The 25,722-nt window shown below is 40.9% G+C and overlaps 1 protein-coding gene across 1 annotated transcript in view; it reads left to right on the forward strand.

Moving 5' to 3' along the window:
* Nucleotides 1–25,722, forward strand: part of NPTN (neuroplastin) — a 100,236-nt gene that overhangs the window by 50,861 nt on the left and 23,653 nt on the right. The window contains exons 2-3 of the mRNA XM_074965865.1: nt 12,052–12,220; nt 14,947–15,041. Of these exons, the coding sequence (XP_074821966.1) occupies nt 12,052–12,220; nt 14,947–15,041 (264 nt within the window). The remainder of the gene's footprint in view (nt 1–12,051; nt 12,221–14,946; nt 15,042–25,722) is intronic.

A 25,722-nucleotide genomic window follows, 5' to 3' on the forward strand; every position in this document is an offset into this window, starting at 1 on the left:
TTGCTCTCCCCCCCCCCCCCCACTGAGATCATTCTTTCCGCTAGAAAGAACAAGCGGAAAGGAAGTAGGCATCTTTTAAATTTTTAATGAGGTTGTTCAACAATTAAGGAATCCCCTTTTGTGGTTTTAAATTGGACTCCAACCAAGATGTCATGGAGTTGCCATACGTATTTAAATCATGCTTTCTAAGATTTGTAACATTGCATAAACATTTTATTGCAATTAGGCTTTGTGCATGTGATTGCCTAACCCTTATGTAACACGACCAATGGTAAGGTGACAAGACAGATGACACAACAGCCAGCAGAAAGGGGCAGGAAAGCCTATTCCGCTCACCTGCCATGTCCACAGATAACATGTTACCATCTCATTACCAGTTTGTGTGCAGTTTCAGTGTGCAGTTGAACTGGCAGTGCTCTTCAACTGAGTTCTGTGTACTCATGTATGCCAGAGGGGCACAGAGTTTAGCTTGGCATCACTCTTGATCCTTGGCAGATCAGTTATTCCAAAATTAGCTGCATAGAATATGCATATCAAAAGTATGCTGGACAAAAATGCAGCTCTTGGTCCAGTTGCGAAATTGCATGTCTTTGCAGATAGGACCTAGTCAATGAAAGTACTGCACTAAAGGGAAAATCTGACTTTTTTTTTTAAACCAGGATTACTAGAATTTCCGGTCTCCTATTCACTCTGGGTCTGTTATCATGAAGTTTTCCTAACATTCTGGTGCTGTTAGTTTACTTATGTTACATTATATGTCTCCTTTCGTTTTATAAACTAAGTACTGACTCTCAAATATCCTTTCAATCTTTGAGTTTTCCTAGCTGTCCTTACAGAAAAAAGTGTTCCTTTAGCATTTGAATTAAAGTAATTTCTCATTCTAGGTCTTAGTGAATCTCCACATTGTACAACTACTGCACAATCTGTAATCTGCAGGTCTTAGACAGGTACAGCAGGAGCTATTGCAGGTCAGTCTTCATATGCATTGGTGCAGATGCACATGGAAAACTTATCCACTTTGACTAGTTCTATGCTTATATACTTAAAAAAAAAAAGCTATTTTAGCTATTGAGCGTCTAATATAATTTTTCATTACTCAAACCTGTGACTTTATCTGAAGAACAATGCCTTAGAAGAAAATAAATTACAAAAAATAATACATCAGTTTATGTTGGTGAGAGCAAGTAAATGTTACTCTGAAATGGCAAAGCTTCCTGGACTGTCCTAGTAGTGTAACATCCCTGGTCCTCTGGTGTATCATGAAATTATATTGAGACTTTGTGGTAAATCTTGTGGCAGACTTCACAGTAACTCTCCACTTGCTCAATGCTACCACATACAGTAGAACAACGTTTTGTTTTTTCCATAGTGCATTTCACTCCCTAGGAGTTTACAAAGCAGTCGGTGGCTTACCAGTGACTGTAAGCTATTGGTAGCTTTACAGCCATGCCCATAAGAACCTGCCTTATTGAGAGGGAGAATATTTTTCATAAGCATTTCTATTTGCTAGTTCTCAGTAAGTGGTGTCTGAGGCTGAGCCCTTTTTGTCTAGTGCACCAGGGCTATTCTATAACTTGCAAAAGGGCCTTAGTTCTTTACCTTATACTTGAAGAGCTACCAGGTGAACTGGAGACCTCAGTTAAATATATGCCTCTCCCACTCCCTTATCTTTTTTGCTCTACAGCATCAGCATCAAATGTCAGCCCAAATTTTACGAGACTTAGTGCTGCCAGCTGTGCCTTAATGACACTTGTGAAGTCCAAACAAGACTGTTGTTCTTTCTAAATTGTTTTGGGGGTTCTCAAAGTGTGAGAAAGGTGCATTCAGCTTTAAAAGCTGTAGGCAGCTAGAAAATCTGAATGAGGGCAATTTTCAGATGTCAAGATCAGTTAACTTGGACCTATTTTTCTCCCTTATCTGTTGAGAGAGAGAGAGAGATTGTCTTTTGTGGGGGTCTCTTCTTAAGAATACGTTATTATTCTTTCTTGCTCTAGCACCTACCTCCTGAATATCTGTCTTTATGCGCAATGCTGCAAAACCCCCCAGTGTATACATACCATGGGGAAAACCAAGTAAGGAAACTTTCTGGCTTCAGAAGCCTCTTATATAAGTAGTGAAATCTGTACATTCTTTCTCTATTTACTTGGTTTTGTACACTTTGATGGCAAACGTTGACAGAATTGCCAAACAGCATGAGTTCTCCAGGTAAGTTTCTAGTCTTTTCTTCCATTATGGAAAGTATTCTGTTTAGTGTGCATTCCATTTTTTGAGTAATCGATGAGGTGCAGATGGATTTCACCTCTACTTGTAGCTTCCTCTTGGAACTCTTTCCTTATCAGAAATGGCTCACTGAAAGTACTGCCTGAAACTTGCTGATGCTGTTTGGTGTTGTGTACCTAGTAATGAATTAGTGAAAATGCAAAGCGCTGAGTTACATATAAAAGCTGATAGACTTGCATGGCATTTCTAATCATGCAGCTAGTCCCTTACTAATAAGGCATTTTCAGAGTACGCTTTGTATAAGGAGGCTTCCTGTGACTTCTCTCACTTCTAAATCCTTCCAGGGTTCCATCCTTTTGTGTGGGGAGCTCTCTGCAAACCCCAAATATCTTGTGTGGTAGAAAGTAATTCATTATTTCCTCATTGGTGGTCTAATGCTAAACTGCCTTATATTGATGGCAGAATATTTTCACTTGCATGACTGTGTAGAATGCCAATGAGAGATTTAATCTGTATTTCACTGAAGTGTGCGCTACAGCAACTTCTGTGCTATGCTGCTTCAGGTAGGGGAGCCCAAATACATCTCAGGGAGTTCTAAAAAGCAGTTTGCAGTATGGAGCAGCAGTCTGTAGAGATTACAAATCTGGTACACAGATCAAGATGGAACATTGTATTGGGACCTATAATCTCACAGTCAGCACTCTTGTACTGAAGATGAAGGCAGCTGATATCTACTTAATATAAAAGTTAGGTGTAGCCTTAGGGCTCATTGCAAATTACCAAAATGGTCCTTGGATGGACACCCTTTATGCCTAGTTTACATGTGCATATAGAATTTTAGGCCTTGTTTATACATTGTTGTAATGGATTATCTCAATTGCTCTGGAGGAACCAGTACTAGAACAGCAAGAGAAGCTTTTTCTGTCCATACTTCAACTGCCTGTGGCCTGTGTAACATGAATACAAAATTCCTCCTAAATCTACAGAAACGCTTGCTGTAATATTAGCTTTCCAGTGTGCATTTATTGGTCACTTAAATTTTATTTTACCCCAGCTCATCAGTTACCTATTGAGTAGCAGAGAAGAGAGTACCTTGGAACAAGAATAAAAGGATGCAGTTCAAACTGTCTGACAAGGGACTGAAAAATTTCATCTAACCAGTGTGCATGAAAAGTTTAATGGAATAAGCATCTCATTCCTCCTCTCCCTTATAACAGAGCCCAAAGGCTTGTTTCCCCACACCACTTTCTGAAATGGATTGTGTTTGGGAGTGGGGGAAGAGTGTGGGGACGCGTGGGATGGAGCAGTCTATTTGATCAGTGGTGTAGATGTTCGGAACGCTGTCTGCCCTCCCTGCTTGCTGCTGTTGCTGATCCCTGGTGCCCAGAGAGAATTCAACATAGAAATGACAGGTTTTGCTGCATAATCTAGCTGGCCAGCTGTTTTTTCAAAAATTTTCAGTATACAAAATAGACTGGCTTTAAATCTGCACTATTTTCAGTGGGTCACTTCCAAAATATGCTTTGGGGGACAACTTAAAACAAAGTCAAATGTACTGCTGTAGTAGTGCTGGTAAATAGCAGGGAAATGTATATCACAGAAGGGGCTCCAATGGTTTTAGTACTGAATTACAACTGTGCATCTTTTACAAAAGGTACAGAAGGACTTCCTCTGTAACATATCTAGTTACTCAATGCTGTCAGTTTCTCAATTAGTGAATTTTTTTTGTCATTTTATATGTGTAAGATGAAAATCCCTATCATACTTTAACAGAGATTGTGAGAATCTACTGCTTTCAGCTGCAATGATCTAGCTACTGCCAGAAAGTAGGTCACTTATATCTCAGGGAATTCCCTGTCTCGGAAGTTCAGAATAGATGGAAGAAAAGGTCAAAGTAGAGTTCATGGTGGAGAGGTATATAGGACAGAAGCTTGCTATTTTTTTTTCTGTAGGTGTTTGATCAGTTTTCTGTTTTAATGAGAGGGCTGAGAATGGACAGGGGAAGGACTTCTGTTGGACATTTGACTTTTATAAACCAAACAGTTCAAGCAGCTAGAAAAAGGACCACCATAATTCACAGTCTGCTTTTCCATAGCTCCCTGGTGCCATTTCATCGCTTTCCAGTTCCAAAAGGTGATGTGTGTTTGCTGTAAATGGTTCCCCTGATGCAGTCTCCTATAATCCAGTTTGACACTCTCTAGAAAACCCATCATAAAATGAAAAAAGAAAAGGAGTACTTGTGGCACCTTAGAAACTAACCAGTTTATTTGAGCATGAGCTTTCGTGAGCTACAGCTCACTTCATCGGATGCATAGCATAGCATATCGTGGGAACTGCAGAAGACATTATATACACACAGAGACCATGAAACAAAACTTCCTCCCACCCCACTCTCCTGCTGGTAACAGCTTATCTAAAGTGATCATCAAGGAGGGCCATTTCCAGCACAAATCCAGGTTTTCTCCCCATCATAAAATGCTTATCTCAGTAGTCTGTCTCCCAAGAACTCCTCTTCCTTGAGAAAAAAGAATAGGAGGACTTGTGGCAGCTTAGAGATTAACAAATTTATTAGAGCATAAGTTTTTGTGAGCTACAGCTCACTTCATTGGATGCATAGAATGGAACATATAGTAATATATATAGATAAAGATATAGATATCTGTATGTATATATCATCTAAGTTGGAAGTTACCATACAAACTGTGAGAGGCTAATTAGTTAAGATGAGCTATTATCAGCAGGAGAAAAAATCTTTTGTAGTGATAATCAAGATGGCCCATTTAGACAGTTGACAAGAAGGTGTGAGGATACTTAACTTAAGGAAATAGATTCAATATGTGTAATGACACAGCCACTCCCAGTCTCTATTCAAACCCAAGTTAATGGTATCTAGTTTGCATATTAATTCAAGCTCAGCAGTTTCTCATTGGAGTCTGTTTTTGAAGCTTTTCTGTTGCAAAATTGCCACCTTAAATCTTTTACTGAGTGGCCAGAGAGGTTGAAGTGTTCTCCTACCGGTTTTTGAATGTTATGATTCCTGATGTCAGATTTTTGTCCATTTTTTCTTTTGCGTAGAGACTGTCCGGTTTGGCCAATGTACATGGCAGAGGGGCATTGCTGGCACATGATGGCATATATCACATTGGTAGATGTGCAGGTGAACGAGCCCCTGATGGTGTGGCTGATGTGATTAGTTCCTATGATGGTGGCACTTGAATAAATATGTGGACAGAGTTGGCATCGGGCTTTGTTGCAAGGATAGGTTCCTGGGTTAGTGTTTTTGCTGTGTGGTGTGTGGTTGCTGGTGAGTATTTGCTTCAGGTTGGGGGGCTGTCTGTAAGCGAGGACTGGTCTGTCTCCCAAGATCTGTGAGAGTGAGGGATCATTTTTCAGGATAGGTTGTAAATCTTTGATGATGCGCTGGAGAGGTTTTAGTTGGGGGCTGAAGGTGATGGCTAGTGACGTTCTGTTATTTTCTTTGTTGGGCCTGTCCTGTAGTAGGTGACTTCTGGGTACTCTTCCGGCTCTGTCAATCTGTTTCTTCACTTCAGCAGGTGGGTATTGTAGTTTTAAGAATGCTTGATAGAGATCTTGTAGGTGTTTGTCTCTGTCTGAGGGATTGGTGCAAATGTGGTTGTATCTTAGAGCTTGGCCGTAGACAATGGATTGTGTGGTGTGTCCTGGATGGAAGCTGGAGGCATGTAGGTAAGTATAGTGGTCAGTAGGTTTCCGGTATAGGGTGGTGTTTATGTGACCATCACTTATTAGCATAGTAGTGTCCAGGAAATGGACCGCTTGTGTGGATTGGTCTAGGCTGAGGTTGATGGTGGGATGGAAATTGTTGAAATCATGATGGAATTCCTCAAGGGCTTCTTTTCCATGGGTCCAGATGATGAAGATGTCATCAATGTAGCGCAAGTAGAGTAGGGGTGTTAGGGGACGAGAGCTGAGGAAGCGTTGTTCTAAGTCAGCCATAAAAATGTTGGCATACTGTGGGGCCATGCGGGTACCCATAGCAGTGCCACTGAATTGAAGGTATATATTGTCCCCAAATGTGAAATAGTTGTGGGTGAGGATAAACATACATATATATGTTCCATTCTGTGCATCCGATGAAGTGAGCTGTAGCTCACGAAAGCTTGTGCTCTAATAAATTGGTTAGTCTCTAAGGTGCCACAAGTACTCCTGTTCATTTTGCGGATACAGACTAACACGGCTGCTACTCTGAAATCTTCCTTGAGAGGGTATGTGCTGTGCTATGAAAACTATAACACGCCTTCAAACCAACAAAATTAGCAAGCGCTCTGTGTGTTGTGCTTTCTTTCTATAAAAATCTTGTTAACACCTGGTTTCTGTAAATTATGGTGTTTTATCTAATCCTTTGTCTGTTTTCTGCAACTCACTTGCTTTGTTCTTTATAACATCTGTTATTTTCTGCTGATCTATCACTGCATTTCTGCTGCCCCTCCCTCTAGCTGGGTTTGTCAAGTCGCCCATGTCAGAAACTAAATTCACAGGGGATGCTTTTGAGCTGTACTGTGATGTGGTTGGGAAACCCACTCCAGAGATCCAGTGGTGGTATGCTGAAGTCAACCGGGCTGAGTCTTTCAAACAGCTCTGGGATGGTGCTCGGAAGCGCCGTGTCACCATTAACACTGCCTACGGGGTGAACGGCGTGAGTGTGCTGAGAATAACCCGCCTTACATTGGAAGACTCCGGGACTTACGAGTGCAGGGCCAGCAATGATCCCAGGAGGAATGACTTGAGACAAAATCCCTCCATAACGTGGATTCGAGCCCAGGCTACGATAAGCGTCCTTCAGAGTGAGTTCAGCACCCTACAGTAGTAGTAGTAGTGTAGTAACTAGAGGCAGTCCAGTGACCCTTCTCCCTCTCCCATGACCCTTGATATTACCACCCTTTGTCTTGTTTTTTGAACCCAAGATTATTCCTCCAGTTGTAATACTTGAGAGTGTCTCTGCCACCTTTTTTTTTTTTATGTCTCTCTTCCGTAGGATCAAAGGACTTGGGGAAATCTACGCAACTGTCCTACAGCTCCTGTGTGAAAACAAGCTCAGTCTTTGATTATTTTTTTTTCTTCCACAACCCTTTACTTTTATAGTAGGTTTCCTGCACCCTGTCGCTGGCTTCTTCATGAGTGCCTTTCTGTTATGGTTTTTATTCTTTCCTGATCTAACCACTTTTATTTCTTCTTTTTTCTTTGAATCTCTGAATACCTTCCTTACTTACATGGTTTTGAGTTCATAAGCTTCTGTACAAATCCTTCCCATTTTGATTTTGTTGTTATATGTGATCTTTAAAGCCTGGATTTTTCCGTAAAGTCATAGAGCTTCTTTTCTTTTCTAAACAACAGTATGTGTCCTAACGGATTCTCTGATGCAACAGTACATTACTGATACAGCTGTTCTTACATGGTGGTGTGAAAGTAAATGCCACTCAGAGTGAAGGGATGTTATCAACTTAATGTGCACTAGCTTTAGCCAAATCACTCCCCACTGGGAATGTAACATCCCTTTTAAAAAACTTATGGATAGCATGAGTTGATTCTCAGTTGCTGTTTGTTCCATTTATTGTCCTAGATTTTGTACACATTTTCTGCTGTCTTTATTAGGTTCCACATGAGTTTTGGTTCTGGAAATTTCAGAACCCTTTTAACACTCAGTCCTATTTTTATGTACATTGAATAGAAAGAATGCTGTTTGCTTTCTCTGAGATGTAGTGATTGATATACAGCTTAGATCTACACACATTCACAATGAAATACCTGCAGAGAGTGACTTAACTGTGTACAAGTGTGAAGAGCAGAACGTAAAGGAGCGGTTTTTTGATTTAGTGTAAATGTCTCAATGTTTTAGGGCTGTGAATAGTAGAGGACGGATGTTATCTTTAACACTACTCTGAGTGTTTGTATACATAAACCAGGATGGTGGATTCCAGTAGGATGCACTTATTTTAAAACCACTGCTCATATAAAATTGACACCTCAAATGTGAGGTATAGGGAGGATTGTCCTCATGAGGATCTTCAGGATGTTCCTTTTTGGAGTGGGACGGCTTTTTTTTGTGTACACCTAACCCTGTACCCCTTCCACAATGCATTATCTCCTCAGAACTAAACAGCAATGCCTGCTTGCTTGTCTGCTTTCTTACAGATTGATGAAACGTTAGTGACTTCTGCTTACATTTTAATACTTAAAGTGATCAGCCATCAGGAAACTCTAAGTTACATTCTCAGTCTTTAACTCTTCTTGCTTCAAACATCTGTTTAGTAATTTCCATATATTTCCAGGATGGATATGAAAGCTCCCAACAAGTCCTGTAAAAAGGCTGCTTGTTCACTTGGTTCCCATTATTTCATTCAGCGCCACAAACTGTTAAGTGACCACCTGTAAATATCACAAACATTACTATGTAACTGACAGGCGGGTAAGAATAGGTCTAAACTGGCAGAGGTAGCCATTAAAGTCCCAAATAGCTTGTTTGTTCTGAGTGCCAGGTCATCAACTTACAGTCTGAAAAGCAGACCTAAAATGGTCCATAATATGTCCTAAATATGAAAAACATTTGAAAAATAAAGCAATTCCCAAAGGATTTCTGGATTAAGTCTCTATTACACAAATTTTTTAGTTCTGTAGACTAGATTAAAACTGTTTTCCATTACTTGCTTTTTGAAGGTATGATGCTTGTAACATTCTCTGATGGCAGCATATATGCTTTCCATTCCAGAGTCACCTCATGGTGCACTGTAACCACCACCATAGTGTGTTCATGGCTTCAGTCCAGTGTACTGCAGACAGCATCAGACTGCCTCTACTAATGACTCTGTTTAAACCTATCCAGTTCACTATTACAGTGGCCAGTGCACTTGTTTTACCAGTTTCGTCTTTTGACAGGAAAATGCTATTTATAGTACATTGACGTAAATAAAACTGAAGATATTTCTTTTCATATTGAATGAAAATCTGTAAAACAGAAGCAAATATCAGGCAGTTCTAGTAAAGCTGATGTCTGTTTACAAAATTCCCAGAAATTGAGTTAATGTTGCTTCAAAGGGGTATTTTCACAGTTGATAGTATTTTTTGTTTAGGTGAAAAAATCTTGTGTGCTTGCTCATTGGGGGTAATATTGGGGTATGAAGGGAGAGGAGAGTAGTGGTGGAGTGGTAAACAAATGATTTTCCTCCATCTAGGACCTGATCTTGTGGTCCTTGCACAGGTAAAATTCCTATTGCAGGACATAGTGGGGCAGAGTTGCAGCTGATGGACAGTAATAAAGTTTCTACAAGAAAGGATAGAAGGAACTCCAGCATTTTGATAGCTGCAATATTGTATCTGGGATGGGGTGGTTAATATTGGGACTTCTAAGTAACTGCAAGAGGGAGTTTGCATAGCCAACCTCGTAGAATTAGGAAGAAAAAGATATGCACATATCAAGTGGTGACGTAAGGAGCTTATTGGTCATCAGTAGTCAGATTCTCACTTTGCCTCGCTGGGCAGCAGCAAGAAGGGCAAGTACTATATTATTGTAGAGATTAATGTTACATTATGAATAACAATATAACCTTCATGGTGCCTCATTTTTTTTCCCGATTCAATTTAATAATTTGCGTTAATAATTTGCTTTCCAAGTGCTTTACAGGTGAGACTTCAGAAGACTGTATGGTGTGACTTAATCTATACTCCAAATATGTTTAAAATAGCTGTCAGCAAGATATATGGAACCAACTGGAATAAATATTCTTCATTAACTTCCAGACATGGCCATGGAATGTTAATCAGGAATTATATGAATGTGTTTGTATAAACCACACCCACACCTGGCAACCCATCTGCAGTTTTCTCTCCTACTGTTTGGAATGCAAAGGAAGTTCTTGTATTCTGAGATATTGGCATTTTTCCAAGCCTAACCGCCAAAAGTTCTCTCATCTTTTAAACCTGTGATTTCTCATGCTTAATAATTTTTTAGTTTGAAGGTAGATAAGATCTTTTCTTAGTCTCAGTAGAAAAAATCCTTGCTTTGCAGTTTTGGAAAGGCATTTTGTCCACTCATAGCTCCAATGGCCAGCTTTCAAAATTTGGTGGTTGTGGATATTGGCCCTTAATTGTGCATAATGCCGCTTTCAAATTTAAGGAGAAAATTCATAATGTCCAAGTTCCCAATGCTAATTTCTGCAAGGCTTCAGATATATAGTTGGACTCGTACAATTTATAAGTTCTCACACTGCCACTCAGGATTGAAATGTGAGATATTCAAGGCTTCAGAAAATAACTAAAAACTTGTCAGCGGAGTACCACTGGGACTCAGTGTTGAAAGCAGAGTCTATTCAAGTGAACAAAAAAATGATTCCTAGTAAATAAAACTAAGGACACTCCCAGTCAAACTCGTTTGAGTAAAGGTAGGAAATCTATTCTTCCCCCTTTATTTAAAAAACCTTTTCACCCTCCAACTACTGTACAAGTTGGATATTCTCCCCTCAACTACGAATGCTGTTTCCAGTATGGGCTACAAAGTACCAACTCACCCCCCCTTGTTGGCTGCCCTTTTACCCAGCCATACTGTCCCTTCTCCGCCAACTTGTGTCAACTAATGAGGTCAACAGAAAACAACTTTTCCTTTTTCTCTCTGGCCAGAGATTCTGTATACCCCCTCCCAACAGGAGCCAGAGATTCCCCTTTCCTCTCCAGTACTTGGTATATGCTGAAAAGATAGATGTGGATTATACTGTGCAACTAACTTGCATACAGTTGTAATTCATATAATGTGTGCAACAGCACAGTGCTGAGTGTCATGGACACAACTGATCAGGGTCCTCTCGCCTAAATGTGGAATGCAATTATAGGGCCAGAGTTAAAGATGGCCTGCAAAAGAGAGAGAATATTTTGTCTTTACAATGTATAAAGAAAGCTTAAAAGCTTTTTAAAAAATCTGCTAGATTTTTAACTTTAAAAATATCAGGAATGTCAAGTCTTATCTACCCACTTTGCGGGAAGATTTACTGGATGACTAAAATGAGGACTAGGGCTTTGGCATACTTGTCTACACTGGGGATTTGCTCCAATTTCAGCCTTCACAGGCTACCAGTTGGTGAAGCTGCACCCTCATGTGGACAGGATAAAAACTGTTTATAAACTAGTTTGCACTGGTGGAGCCTACCCTTAACTTCAAGCGGGAATAAGACCAGCAGAAAAAGAAATTCTGCCCATTTCCAGTAGGGATTTGTACTATTGCAGCTACACTGATGGCAATAATGAGCGCATATCCCCCTTGTAGACATGGCCTTGTTCCTAAGACTCTTGACATGTGGTTTCTTCCTGGGAACTGGGTACCCAAAGAGATGCATATTATTCACCAAAGCAGGCTGTTTTTGCTTGAAGTTTCTGCATATAGAAAGGGTTTTGCTTTATTCTGAATGAATAAAACTGCATTATATTGCCCAGAAACAATGACTTCCTTCCTTCAGGAGGTGAGGAAAAGAAGCTGATTTTGCTTGCATAGTCACCAAATATGCAGCTTACCTCTTTGCGTTCCACCATATGCAAAAGATTTGTAAAAATCTTACTTCGAGGTGTGTAGAGGTTGTTTGAAGTGTGAAAGTGAAGAATCTAAATTTTTTTTCTTTATATAGGGGAACTGGTCCTTAAACTGTTGCCTTCACTAGTGGTCAGCTGTTCGCGATTGTTTCTTTGTCTCCCAAATTAGTGAAGTAGTAGTCTCTTCCCTCCCTATCTCCCAGCTGACCATTAGACCTGGGTTTGAGGTATAGTTGTTAGCTGAGATTTCTGACTCTCTCTTTAATGTGCACTTTGTTCCAGAGCCCAGGATCAATGCCAGTGAGGCTGTGAACATTCACCAGTATAGTTCTCCCATCGTCCTGCAATGTAACCTCACCACAAGTCCCAGCCCCCTCACTTACAGCTATTGGGTGAAGAATGGGGAAGAAATTTCTGGCACTAAGAAGAATTCCAGCACCACAGAGCACAAGTAAGTCTGTAAGAGGAGACGTCTCTTCACTATAGCATCAAACGTGGTGGCCTTATGATTTAAAGTAGAGGATAAAGTCAGGACTTCATGGTTCTGTTCACATCTCTGCTACAGGGTGGCTGGACAGTTTGCATGAGATTCATCTGCAGTAGAAGGGTGTGCGATTTCTAGGCTAAACAGAACAACTAAATAGTTCTAGAAAAAGCTAATTCTGAAAGGGATCAGTGTTCTCCATAGCTATCCTGAGTAGTTCATATCCACGTAGTATTTGCACATATCCCATAATTTAAGGCACAGCTCTTTAGAACTTTCTTGGAGCAGGTGTGTATTGTATGGATAGAAGTACAGATAATGGTTTCCTTTCTCAGCTGAGTATACTATATATCGTACAATATCCTATTACATACATTGCAGAATGTGTTCTTGAATCTGTGCATATTGTGCCTGAACAGAAGAGCTGGTCTGAGCTGAGATTACCACCAGCTTGGACTTGACAGATGGAGACATCCTCTGGGCCTTGACAGATGAAAGCCAGTGCTCTGAGCTGTCATTGAAGTATAGACAGGAGTATTATGGAATTGCTAATTATGGATGAGATAATTGAACTAGTGCAGCTGCCTGAACTTCTCATTTTTGTCAGCACAGTAAGATTTTAGACCGAACTCTGCTCAGAGCTTACTGTTGCTAACCCTCCAGGAATTAAAGATTAATCCTTAATTAAAGATTGTCATGTGATGAAACCTCCAGGAATATATCCAACCAAAATTGGCAAACCTATAGAGCTAGTGCATTAGTACTGGAGCCTGTAACGTTTGTGACTAGTATTTCCATACACTTGAGTCTATGCCATTACATGCCAGTATTCTTTAAGCATTATTTTCATGAGTTCCCTCTATGATTGGCATGCACACATTGATCTCATGAGATTGTAATTTTGAATATGCTAACCATATCTCTGTCCTAGCATCTCCTGTCCAAAGGTGTATAAGAGGGTGATGCCCCAAATCCCACTCATATATCCTTCTGTATGATGTTTGCAGTAAGGAAAAATTCTTGTGAGGTGTGGCTCCCCTGGCACTGAACTGTGAAACTACCTTGAAAAGCCACATCCATTGGGGGTGTGCACAAGACATCTTGTGCAATGGTGATGTCATCAACATACTCTATGTATGGGAGCGCAACTGCCTCAGTTCCCTTGTTGTTCCAAAAGAGAGCATACAGAACTCTCCTGTGTTTCCTCAGGCTAGCTCTTTCCTTAGTTTAATTGATCTCCTTGTAGTTAGTGTAGAGTAGTATAGAATAGCTTAGTGTACATAGTCTGTCCACTAAGCTTAGCTAGGAAACCATGGCCCTTTGGTTCAAAGATCTGTTCCATGAGAGCCACTCAACAAGAGCTACTTCTGCATCAGTGGCTTAAGCAGGTGGGGATATGCAATGCAATTCAGCAGCTTTGAGTTTGTTGTACAGTTTCACCAGACAACCTCCCTGGATTTAGCATCGCACCCAGATGGGGAGAGCAGGGCTACGGGTCCATATTTAGTTAAGAACACTTCACCCACCGTCTTCCTGAAACGGCACTGCTTGTTAATCTTCCGCAAGAGGGAATGCCTGCCCTTCTTCCCCATTATTTCCGAGTCTTACCGTAAATTCTTGATATTTAATGGGAGGAATTGATTGGCTGGAATTGTCCTTGGGTGTTGTGGTACAAGGATATCGGCAGGGTGCACTTGCAGCATCAGTGGACAGTGTTGTTCAGAGTTTCAAGTTTGTGCCCCCAAGCTACACATTGCCTGCAATCTGAATCCATGAAGGCAATTGTCTCTAGGAACCATAGGTACTATAGTAAGCACCCATTCTTTCTCTAGTGCAGAAGAACCTTTAATTTACTGCTGTGTAAAAGGCGGGTATGGAGGCTTGATATTGGTACACCACTTTGAGATTCTCTGATAAAAGAAGCTAGTGCAATGTATCATGTTAAATTCACTGGCTGCTTCTAAGAATCTTGACAATTGCTCTGTCCTATTCAATAGCTCTTTTACTGGAAACATCTTTTGTAGGCTTTCTGATCATCTGCACATTACTTCCTTTCTGTAAGAGGGTTGGGTAGATTTCAGTAAAGGGAGGGGTGGGAGAAACATTAGCAACATTTGCTTTAGGCAGAGTGGATATGTGACTTCTGTGTTAAATACTGCAGCACAAAGCACATCTATTTACCTGACCCTCAAGCTGTTTGTAGGCTAAATATCAACTGAACTTAGCAAATACTCTTTATTAGATGAAGAACTTACTGCATGCAATTGAGTCAAAGCTTTTCTTGTGACATTGAAGATTCTTAGGCTTTAAGTATAAAATATCTTTGATATTTTTAGTCTCCAAAACTAGAACTGTAGCATTATCCTAGCTGGTTCACAAGAACAGAGCTAACAGAGGGAATGGAGAAGACAGTGAAAAGTCCTCATGTGTGGAAATATTAATACTGATTGTCATTCTAGTGTGTTAGAGTTTGTGTATTTTATTGCTGAGGGAATACTCTGCAAATACAACATATATTTATACTGCAGGATAAAATCATAATTACCCAACACAATTTTACCAGTTTGTGATACCATTCTGAAATTCAGATTAAAAAATGAAAATCTCCAATATATTTTGGTTTCCTGCGACCTTTCAATTGCTAAAAATAATTCCCAATACCACTAACACACATTCTCTCCTTATACCTACAGGATTTTGAAACTCCGAGCAGATGAGTCGGGGGAATACTTATGTGTGTTCATGTTTGCTAACTCGCCAGTAGCCAACTTCACTATAGAAGTGAAAGGTATTTTCGGTTTTTCTCTCTCCTGAAAGCTATGTCTGAGCAGTGCTCTTTCCTTTCTTCTCTTCTGGGTCCTCTTTGTCATTAGTCCTCTCCGGGTTTGTCCATACTACATAATTAACGCAAGTGACCCTCCCTTGAGTTACTTCCCTTGTGTTAGCTTATCACGAAGTAATGTTCTGCATCCACACTGGCACCATAGTTGCTCATATGACTTCTGGAGGCACATCCTTTGGTTCATAGCATTACAGTAAACTGTACCCCACTATGACTGCTTTGCAGTGTATAATGATAACTTTTCTGTCCCTTTTGTGGATACTGAATGGAAATGGTATGAACCCAGCAACTAATTAAAGTAAACCAGTTTAGGTTGTCACGCTCTAGATTTCTCTCTGGAGTCTTCATTCCACTGGTGGCAAGGTATGGATTCAGTTTGCAGAGGTTACCTGTACCAAATGTTGGCACTGGTTTCTCAGTTATTCCCCACGTATGTGGCCCTTTTTCCTGCCCTATCTGTTTAACAGTAGGTGTATAAACTACTTCAGAGCTTAAAACTGGACTTGGTGCACTAATGAAAAAACAGGTAAGAGCTTGGTCAGTTAGAAGAAAAGGCAGCTAATTAGTCTGCAAGGTACAAAATTCTCATAACCAACTATGTAAACCTCACTCCCTTTCAGGTTTTGTATTGCTCTTTGCCTTTACATAGGTCTGTCATATACTGAGTCCCTAAACTTACATTGAAGGGGTTCTGTTTCCAACCCATCCTCAAGCTCAATTAAAAAGTGTAAAGCTTTGTCTGCTGTTGTTCCAGTCCTAATGGCAAGTAACAAGGGAAGACAGATCATTGTCTTCTAAATGGGTTATTGGTTTTTTTGGTATCCCTGGGGGTAGCTTCTGACCTCAGTTATTTGATATGTTCCTGTGATATTACCTAAGAAAGGCCCTCAGCAAAGTCAAACGCTGTTTATGGACACATCAGGAACTTCTCTGCCCCTGACTGAAGATATGTTGTATGGCTGAGCTACTGAATTAAGCATAGCAGGAAAGTGGAGGTAACAGACTGTGCAGTCCAAGAGACAACTTATTTGATATTAAAATAAAATTAAGAAAACCTAATAACTGTAAAATTATGGTTAAAAGTGAGTTACATTGTTCTAACACCTTCAGACAAAGAAAGCAAACAATTTCCTGAGGCTTAAAACTATTGTGTTTAAAAAGATTGTATTCTAGTCAAGATGTATGAAAAAATACTGTCAAATGCGTGCCTCTGTTCAAAGTGTTCCTTTTTGCAGTGGGCTCTGAGAGAGGATCTTTACATAAAGACTATCTAGAGATAGTGAATTTTTGTTAAATGTTGGGTATTGTGCTCATAAGGAGAAAGTGGTGATAAGCTCTCTAAAATATATAATTAGGAAAATGTAATTAGGAAGGCAAGAGGGCATTTTGTGTGGGAGGGGAGAGGAAGAAGAAATTCACTGCTGATCAGGAGTGTCAAGGTTCCTCCCCCACTCTGAACTCTAGGGTACAGATGTGGGGACCTGCATGAAAACCTCCTAAGCTTACTTTTACCAGCTTAGGTTAAAACTTCCCCAAGGTACAAATTAATTTTATCCTTTGTCCTTGGAATATCCACTGTCACCACCAAGCTCTAACTGGGTTTACTGGGAAACGTAGTTTGGACACGTCTTTCCCCCCAAAATCCTCCCAACCCTTGCACCCCACTTCCTGGGAAAGGTTTGGTAAAAATCCTCACCAGTTTGCATAGGTGACCACAGACCCAAACCCTTGGATCTGAGAACAATGAAAAAGCATTCAGTTTTCTTACAAGAAGATTTTAATAGAAATAGAAGTAAATAGGAGTAAAGGAATCACCCCTGTAAAATCAGGATGGTAGATACCTTACAGGGTAATTAGATTCAAAACATAGAGAATCCCTCTAGGCAAAACCTTAAGTTACAAAAAAGACACACAGACAGAAATAGTTATTCTATTCAGCACAATTCTTTTCTCAGCCATTTAAAGAAATCATAATCTAACACATACCTAGCTAGATTACTTACTAAAGTTCTAAGACTCCATTCCTGGTCTATCCCTGGCAAAAGCAGCATATAGACAGCCACAGACCCTCTGTTTTTCTCCCTCCTCCTAGCTTTTGAAAGTATCTTGTCTCCTCATTGGTCATTTTGGTCAGGTGCCAGCGAGGTTACCTTTAGCTTCTTAACCCTTTACAGGTGAGAGGATTTTTCCTCTGGCCAGGAGGGATTTTAAAGGGGTTTACCCTTCCCTTTATATTTATGACAAGGAGTCTGACTGAAATTTGAGCACAGTCACACAACTCTAAGAATGGTTTCAGATTAGCAGCCGTGTTCGTCTGTATCAGCAAAAAGAACAGGAGTACTTGAGGCACCTTAGAGACTAACAAATTTATTTGAGCATAAGCTTTCGTGGGCTACAGCCCACTTCATCGGATGCATAGAATGGAACATACAGTAAGAAGATATTTATACATACAGAGAACATGAAAAGGTGGAAGTACCCATACCAAGTGTAAATTAGCTAATTTAGCCTCTTACATTCTATGCATCTGATGAAGTGAGCTGTAGCCCATGAAAGCTTATGCTCAAATAAATTTGTTAGTCTCTCTAAGGTGCCACATGTAGTCCTGTTCTTTTAACTCTAAGAATGCAAGTTCTATCGCTTTGCTTGAATCAGTTTAATAGAAGATTGTGCCGTATTTAGTGAGCCTGTTTTCCAGGATTTAGATTGGCCATGATTTTATGCCTCTTAATCTTGTTTACTGTGATTTTGCTCAACTTGTTAAATAATTATCGCTTTACGTAAAATAACTTTTGCTCTTAGGGGTGACCCTTACAAGTCATTTCCAGAGAGAAGGAAAGCTTCTTAGCTTTGATAAGGGGAAAAGATGGCCAGCCTAGAGCACTCTGTCAAAAGATGCAGCATGGGGCTGTGCATCAGAGTGACCAACTTTCACATGGAAAATAAGCACCCCGACTTTCACAATAAGCCAAAAATCAAGCTAATCCCATTTCAAAACAAGGCTGAAACAAGCCAATCCCTAAGAACCCAAACACTCTATGGGACTAGATTCCCCCCCCGGCACTCTGGGACTGTGGTGGGCCCGCTGTGTACCCCTGACTCTCTCCTCCCCTTGCCCCTGCTTGCCAGGAGCTGATCAAAATAAAGAAGCAACAAGCTACAAGCCAACAAGCAACTCACAAGCCAATTAAACCAAAAACAAGCCCAATTTCTGTGTTTTTTCCGCGGGTTTGGCATGTCTGCTGTGCATTCCCCAAAAGTGCTGTTACTCTGCTGCCCAAGGATAGCTGCAGACATGGAGAAAACCTGGTGGTACTACCGAGCAGTGGTAGAAACATGGGATTGTGGCTTTCACAGGGAAAACTCAGTTTCCTAGATTGAACCATTGGCACAAAGGGTAGAGGCAGAAAAATAGTTAATTACATTAACCACTTTCCATAGAAATTATGTATAAATACCTGTGACTGAGTAATCATTACCAATTATAAGTTAATGGCTGTTAAGCACCACTCTCTGGAGGAGTTACACTTGCAGATTGCACAGCAGTCAGTAACTTGAGAGGACTCCTGAACCCTATTCTGAAGCCACTCCATACAATATCACTATTAATTCCTAGGCCAATAGGCATTAAACAAATTTGTAGACATACAAAGTATGGGGTGTGGAGGAATGGGAGAATTCTTTTTAACCATCCTGAAAATTGTGGCAGGCAAATTTTTTTAGCTGAAGGAAAACTCAAAACTTTTGTACAATATAAATTATTTTCCTGTGTAGTGGCTACATAGGACTGTATTTAGGAGGGTCTTCTAAGCTACTGGTGATTACTCGTTTAACTGCAGAACCAATGTCTTCCTAGAACTGCATATAAATTTATTATGTTGAAAATGATTACTCACTAAATTTATTGCTACTGCAAGAACCACTGTATAAAAGCTGGAGCATATATGGTGTCACATGTATCCTCTTAAATGTAGAATGTCACTAAACTAAAAAGAAAAGGAGTACTTGTGGCACTTTAGAGACTAACAAATTTATTTGAGCATAAACTTTTGTGAGCTACAGCTCACTTCTTCGGATGCACTGAAGTGAGCTGTAGCTCATGAAAGCTTATGCTCAAATTTGTTGTCTCTAAGGTGCCACAAGTCCTCCTTTTCTTTTTGCAAATACAGACTAACACGGCTGCTACTCTGAAACTAAGTGACTAGTTTGTATGTTACGAGTATACCGGTTTCTCCCAACTAATAAACCTCGTTGCCAGTTCAATGGGAGTTTTTTAATATTCATACTGCGATGGCATAGTAGTTCAAAAATTCTGGAACCAAGACTTAAAGATCATTCTTCTGGATCTAGACTACTATGCTCTAGCAGTAGTGCTGAAAACAAAGAAATTAACTTTGCTATTGCCTTATCAGGAGGAAATGTAGATTAGCATGTTTATTGCTCAAATAATGTAGCAAGCTAACCCAAAAAGCTACGTATGGGCCAAAGTTAGGTGTACACATTTGCATGTGCCTAATTTATTTGTCCATATACTCAATGTGATGCACAAATAGGGTCTGAGCATGCACATGTGGCCATTTAGCACTTGACTGGTCGTGAGTGTGCACATTGGCTATTTGCACTCATAAATTAAGCACAAGCAAATGAATATGTTTAACTGCAGATGTAACTTTGCAAATGTGATACTGAATGTGAAAGTGCCTGCATACAGAACAAAATAGTGTTTTTTTCATGAGATAAAATCTGGGAACAACTTGCTGTGGGGTATCACTAAAGATATAACCTAAACAGCATCAGAGGTGCTTGTCTTTTTCTGTTCCTTTCCCTGCTATTTTACTGTATATATGTCAATCTAAATGAGCGCTGTTTGAGTAAGCAGAATCCAATTTATTTCTGAATTTCATTTCCAGTTAAGTGTAGCTAGTAGTGTTTCCGTTAGGTTAATATTCTCCTTTTATTTAAAAAAAATTTTTCTTTTTGTTTTCGAAGATCGTTATCTCCCTGTCCTTAGTTTATTTTCTTCATCTCTTCCCTTTTGGGAAGTGAAACCTGACAAGGGTATGCCTGGCTCCTGGGTTTAAATGCTATCTGTCCTGCAGCGAAGCTATTACAGTTAGCAATGGCCATTTGTGCTGCATTTGCTGCCTTGGAGAGTCCCACATACCACAGAAGTGCACTTTCTGCCTGAAATTTAAAATAAAGGTTCAGAAAAAACCGTGAGCTGAAGTTCAGACTCCTCATGGTGGAAAGTTCACTTACACCAGCCTCCAGACCTGGAACAACTTTCCCTCCTCCCCATCCCTGGCATAGCAGTCCCTGACAAGACCAATCACATCAACGTCTTCCATGCAGCACTCTCCAGTGGCTGCAAAGAGGAAACGTAGTGATTCCTCTCAGAAAAGTTCAAAAAAGCGAGCGATAAGTCCCCAGACTAAAGAATTGACCAGGGAAAAAAGAGATCCACAGCAAGGTCAACCACCTTGGTTACAACTGAGCGGTGACAGGGACCCCATGAGGCTAGAGACTTCTCAAGTACTAATATTGCCAGTAAACCTAAAGACCTGAAGGGCACAGGCTCGTGAACATCAGTACCATCAGGGGAAAAGAGCAGTAGAATGTGTACTAGCGCCACTAAAATGCCATTGCTGGAGACAAGGTGAGCCTTGGTACTGAGCACTTTGACCGCACCATCTTATCTCTGCTCTTCAGAGCACTGAAGACTGCAAGTACCGTTGACTCCCTCTGTGTCGCTCTTGGCAAGCCTTAATGGTACTGACTGCTACCACAGTACCGCAGGAATTCCATTTCCTTTTCACCAAAGACCTATTGGTCTGTTTGTTACGCCAGAATCCTTGGTACCAGCACAACTGCAGTACCAACTGCATCTCGGTCTCCTGAATTCCCTACAGTGCCGAGACAATCACCGTCAGCTTCCTTAACTGCTCCACCTCTATTGAGCAACGAGGAAGAGGAGGATGAGAATAACATATATTCATTCTCAGTGGAAAGCTCTCTGGGGCAACATCAAGGAACCAATCACCCAGAACAGTCTCAGAGCCACAGTACTGCCATAAAAGACAAGGCACACCCACTTGGTATGGACACCCTTGGATGCCACCACCAATGTCCTTTGCACCACCTCAATGGCTGTACTGGGACCCATGGGCAGAGACACAGTTCTCTAGGACCTTGAATGTTTCACATCGGGATAGAGGAAGACAATCCCCCTCAGCTTGTGATCCTCAAGAGGAGACTTTTGAGGAACAGGAAGCAAGACTGGACAAGGAGATCACTTCAGCAACAAACATCTCCTCGTCCTCTCCTGTTGAAGCTGTTATGCTTCCTCCACCAACCATGGCAGATGACTTCAAACAATTCCAGGACCTTACTAAGAGAGTAGCGGACTCACTACAGATTCCGCTCAGAGAACTGAAGGAGTTGTAACACAAGCTGCTTGACATCCTGCATACTTTGTCATCAGCTTATATTGCGCTCCCTAACAATGAGGTCCTGCTAGACCCAGCAAAAACCATCTGGCAGACATCAGCCAGGATACCATTCATATGCAAAAGGGCAGATAAAAAATATTATGTCCCCTTTAAAGACATGGAATTTTTCTTTTCTCATCCATCCCCAAATTCCCTTGTTGTAGGCAGTGTAAATGAACATGGAAGATAGCACCACGCTAAACTATAATATGGGGTTGCCTTACTGAAAGTTGAGCAGTTGATGGGCAAAGATTTTTATTCTGATGTCACTGTTTTATTAGTTCTCTACTCAGTTTTTCAGCTTAGACAAAACCAGAATTTTAATGCGATTTAGTGGGAGACTAAAACATGTTTCTGGTCTGCTTTATGCATAGTAAATATGGAAAGGGCACTGGACCCACTGTTTTCCTCTGCTAGGCCACCTTTGTATTCCCATAACCCTTTGTATCTTTAGCTGGTTGCTTGACATGTAATTTTTCCCATTTAAAAATTCAAAGGATTAAGGGAAACTGGGCATGGTTGTGAACTGTTCATCTGCGCACCAGCACTCCCTACTTATCAATTTCTACCCACAGATATGTGCATACAGCTCCCTTTGTCTTTACTGGAAGCTTGGGACCAAATTCCATCCGCAGGTCAAAAGCAGCATTGTAAACTTGTGCTTGGAAGGAAATTTTCTTTCAGGGATCAGTTCTAAACATACCATGTCAGACCCCTATGGTGCTGTGTATTGTGTGGCTGTGACATAGTTAAGTGTTTGAAGATATGGGGGTGGGAAAGGGCTCGCACCCAGTTTGTCTTCCTAGGAGAGCATCTCTCTCTGTCACTGGATTATCTTCCAGGATGCACTAAATGGACAGATGCAATTTCTAACTAACAGGAAATTGGTGCTAGTAATATAAAGAATTTCCTCTTGCTTTCAGAATGGCTCAAACATAATTGTTAGTTACAAAATTGTTAAGTGAAGTATAATTCAAAGTGGTCCTCTTTCGTGTTATCTGCTTACACATTATATTAAAAATTTCTTCAAACTGAGGAACTATTTTCCTCTTTTTTGTGATGTAGAAATAAAAATAAGATGCATAAAAGCACTTCATAAAAATTACCTCTGAGGTGTAATGAATGAGAAAGCTATTAGCCCATTTTTATGAATGGGGAAACTGAGGCAAAGCATGTGGCTTGTCCAAGATCACACATCAAGTTAGTATCTGAGCAGGGATTACAGTGTGGCTTCCAGTCCTCTGCTTTTCTGACCAAACACTACTGCTCAAAAGCTTAAGTGAAATCTAAATCCAGAGTGAAGAGAAAAGAACTAAATTTGTGCATTTGATTTTTTTCTTCCTAACTACAAAGTGGAAACTAACTGGCTAGGTGGTAGTACTGCTGAAAAGGACCTAGGGATTGTAGTGGATCACAAATTGAATGAGAGTCATCATTTAGGAGATGCCGCTGCAAAAAAGGCAAATGTGTGTCTGGGGTATATTAACAGGAGTGTCGTATGTAAACACAGGAGGTAATTGTTTCACTCTACTTGGCATTGGTGAGGCCTCTGCTGGAGTACTGTGTCCACTGCTGGGAGTGACACTTTAGAAAAGATGTGGTCAAATTGGAGAGACTCCAGAGGAGAGCAACAAAAATGATAAAAAATTTAGAAAACCTGACCTATGAGGAAAGGTTTTAAAAAAACCAACTGGCATATTTGGTCTTGAGAAAAGATGACTATGACCTCGTGACAGTCTTCAAATATGTTGAGGACGGTGAAAAAGAGCACAGTGATCAGTTGTTTTCAATGTCCAGAGAAGATAGGACAAGAAGTAAGGGACTTAATCTGTAGTAAGGGAGATTTAGGTTAGATATTAGGAAAAATTAAATTGTTCTGGAATAGGCTTTCAGGTAAGGCTGTGGAATTCCCATCACTTGTGGTTTTTAAGTACTGGTTGGACAAAAACCTGTCAGGAATGATCTAGGTTTACTTTTTCCTGCCTCAGTGCAGGGGGCTGGACTAGATGATCACCTGAGGTCCCTTCCAGCCCTACATTTCTATGATTCTGTTGCTAAATTCCTGATCCAGGTGAACCAGTATGGTCTCTGCTGCTTAATTGCAATCTGCACAGTAAAACACAACTGCCAGTTAGCCAAGGCTCTCTGGCAGAATAAGCATTGGGTTAATGTCTCAGCCGTAGTTGAAAACCAGCTAGCATAGGAGGCTCTGGAATATTACTATTCCATATCATGCTCCCTTCAATAGATTGCAAGCTAGAAATAGTCTTTGTCCTAGTGGAATTGTAAACATCCAGCTATAAAATAGAATGTATCCTTGTCCCTTTGGGATAACCCAACACAAATGTCCTCTCCTTAAAGGAATGTAATTATCTCCTGACTCTAGGAGGTCACTCTGCAGTTGGAGTGACTGTCCTAGAAACCTCTCTTCTGCCCCCCCCACCTTTCTTTTTATAAAAGGCTGCTGATGCAGTAAAAGTGGGCCAGCATTAGCAGTGCTGATTTACTGCACCTTCCTCCTCTGCAAGGCTCTGCCCTGCTTCCTCTCTGCTGATATATGGCAGTGAAAAGCTCAGTGCTGACAGATGGAGACTGTGAGAGGTTGCAGTTTAAGCCGATGAATCCTGTTTCTCCTTTTCCTAATGGGAGTAATTTACAGTCACTCTCGATATTCCTGTGATGCCAGCTTTGGGACTATTACCTTGTTGCCTGCTAGCCTTTCTCTTCTTCCCCTCCCTCCTGCCTCTTCTGTTCCATGAAATGGGACATACTCCCTGAATCTCACATTCTTAGTGCACAACATAGAAACATCTCTAGGGCTCACCCTGACTTTTCATAGAATATCAGGGTTGGAAGGGACCTCAGGAGGTCATCTAGTCCAACCCCCTGCTCAAAGCAGGGCCAATCCTTGGCCTTTGCTTAATTTCCCTGTTGCTAGCTTCCAAACTAGTGGGGAGGAGGTGACCTCCGTATCAGTTAGGGGGCCCATGAATCCTTCCACATGCTCCACAGGCCCTTGCCTTTTGTCCACCCCCTTTCAGAACTCTGCTAATAAAAACTGGTGTCCCATCCAGTAATAAAGACTGTTGCTGAGCAAGTGCCTCATTCCTGCTGGAGGCTACAGTAAGTGGGCAGTGAACCTAGTTTCCCCACATGGCAGTGCAGAGCACAAAGGTAGCTTTCCCTTAGCTGTTTAGAGACCCTCAGCATGTAAACCCCATTTGTCTGAAAGTCTAGTGCGTATCATAGTCTCAGGTAACAGCTAGAATCACTATAATTGAGGGAGAAAAATGTTGCTAACTCCTTTATTTCTTTAGTTTGTTTTGTGCATTTGACTATTCTTTGGATGTAGTCTGTCTCATGGTTTATCATGGATAATCAATTTTCCCCTGCTGAACAGACCACTAAATTGAAATCAGAGCTGAAAACCTCTTTACTATTTTACAGGATTGTTTTTAAATTCTCAGCGCTTACTGGTTAAAATGGGGATCTACCAGAAACTTCTGGAATTTTTTCATATTAGTCAATTAAAAAAAAAAATCCAGTTGCCAGTATTCCTCTATTAGAGAGTAAGCCTTTTTCAGGTTAACTCTGTGGTCCCCAAACTTTTACCTTGTCCCCCCCCCTCCCTTTGCCCCTGTCTGCATCCTGCCCCCAGAGCCGGGGCTGGGAGTGGGGCCTTGACTGGGGGGAGGGAGGGGAGGGAGCAGAAACAGGGGTAAGGAACCAAGGTTGTGGCCATAGCTGGGGGCAGGCGTGGGGCCAGCAATGGAACGCTGGGTCAGCAGCCAGGACCTCAGGCGAGGAGCCAGGAGCGGTGCTCTGAGTGCGGCCAGTTTGGCCAATGTACATGGCAGAGGGGCATTGCTGGCACATGATGGCATATATCACGTTGGTACATTGGCCAAACTGGACAGTCTCTATGTAAAAGAATAAATGGACACAAATCAGACGTCAAGAATTATAACATTCAAAAACCAGTCGGAGAACACTTCAGTCTCTTTGGTCACTCGATTACAGACCTAAAAGTGGCAATTCTTCAACAAAAAAACTTTAAAAACAGACTCCAACGAGAGACTGCTGAATTGGAATTAATTTGCAAACTGGACACAATTAACTGAGGCTTGAATAAAGACTGG

The sequence above is a fragment of the Natator depressus genome, chromosome 10 (genome assembly GCF_965152275.1).
Source record: "Natator depressus isolate rNatDep1 chromosome 10, rNatDep2.hap1, whole genome shotgun sequence".
Lineage (NCBI taxonomy): Eukaryota > Metazoa > Chordata > Testudines > Cheloniidae > Natator > Natator depressus.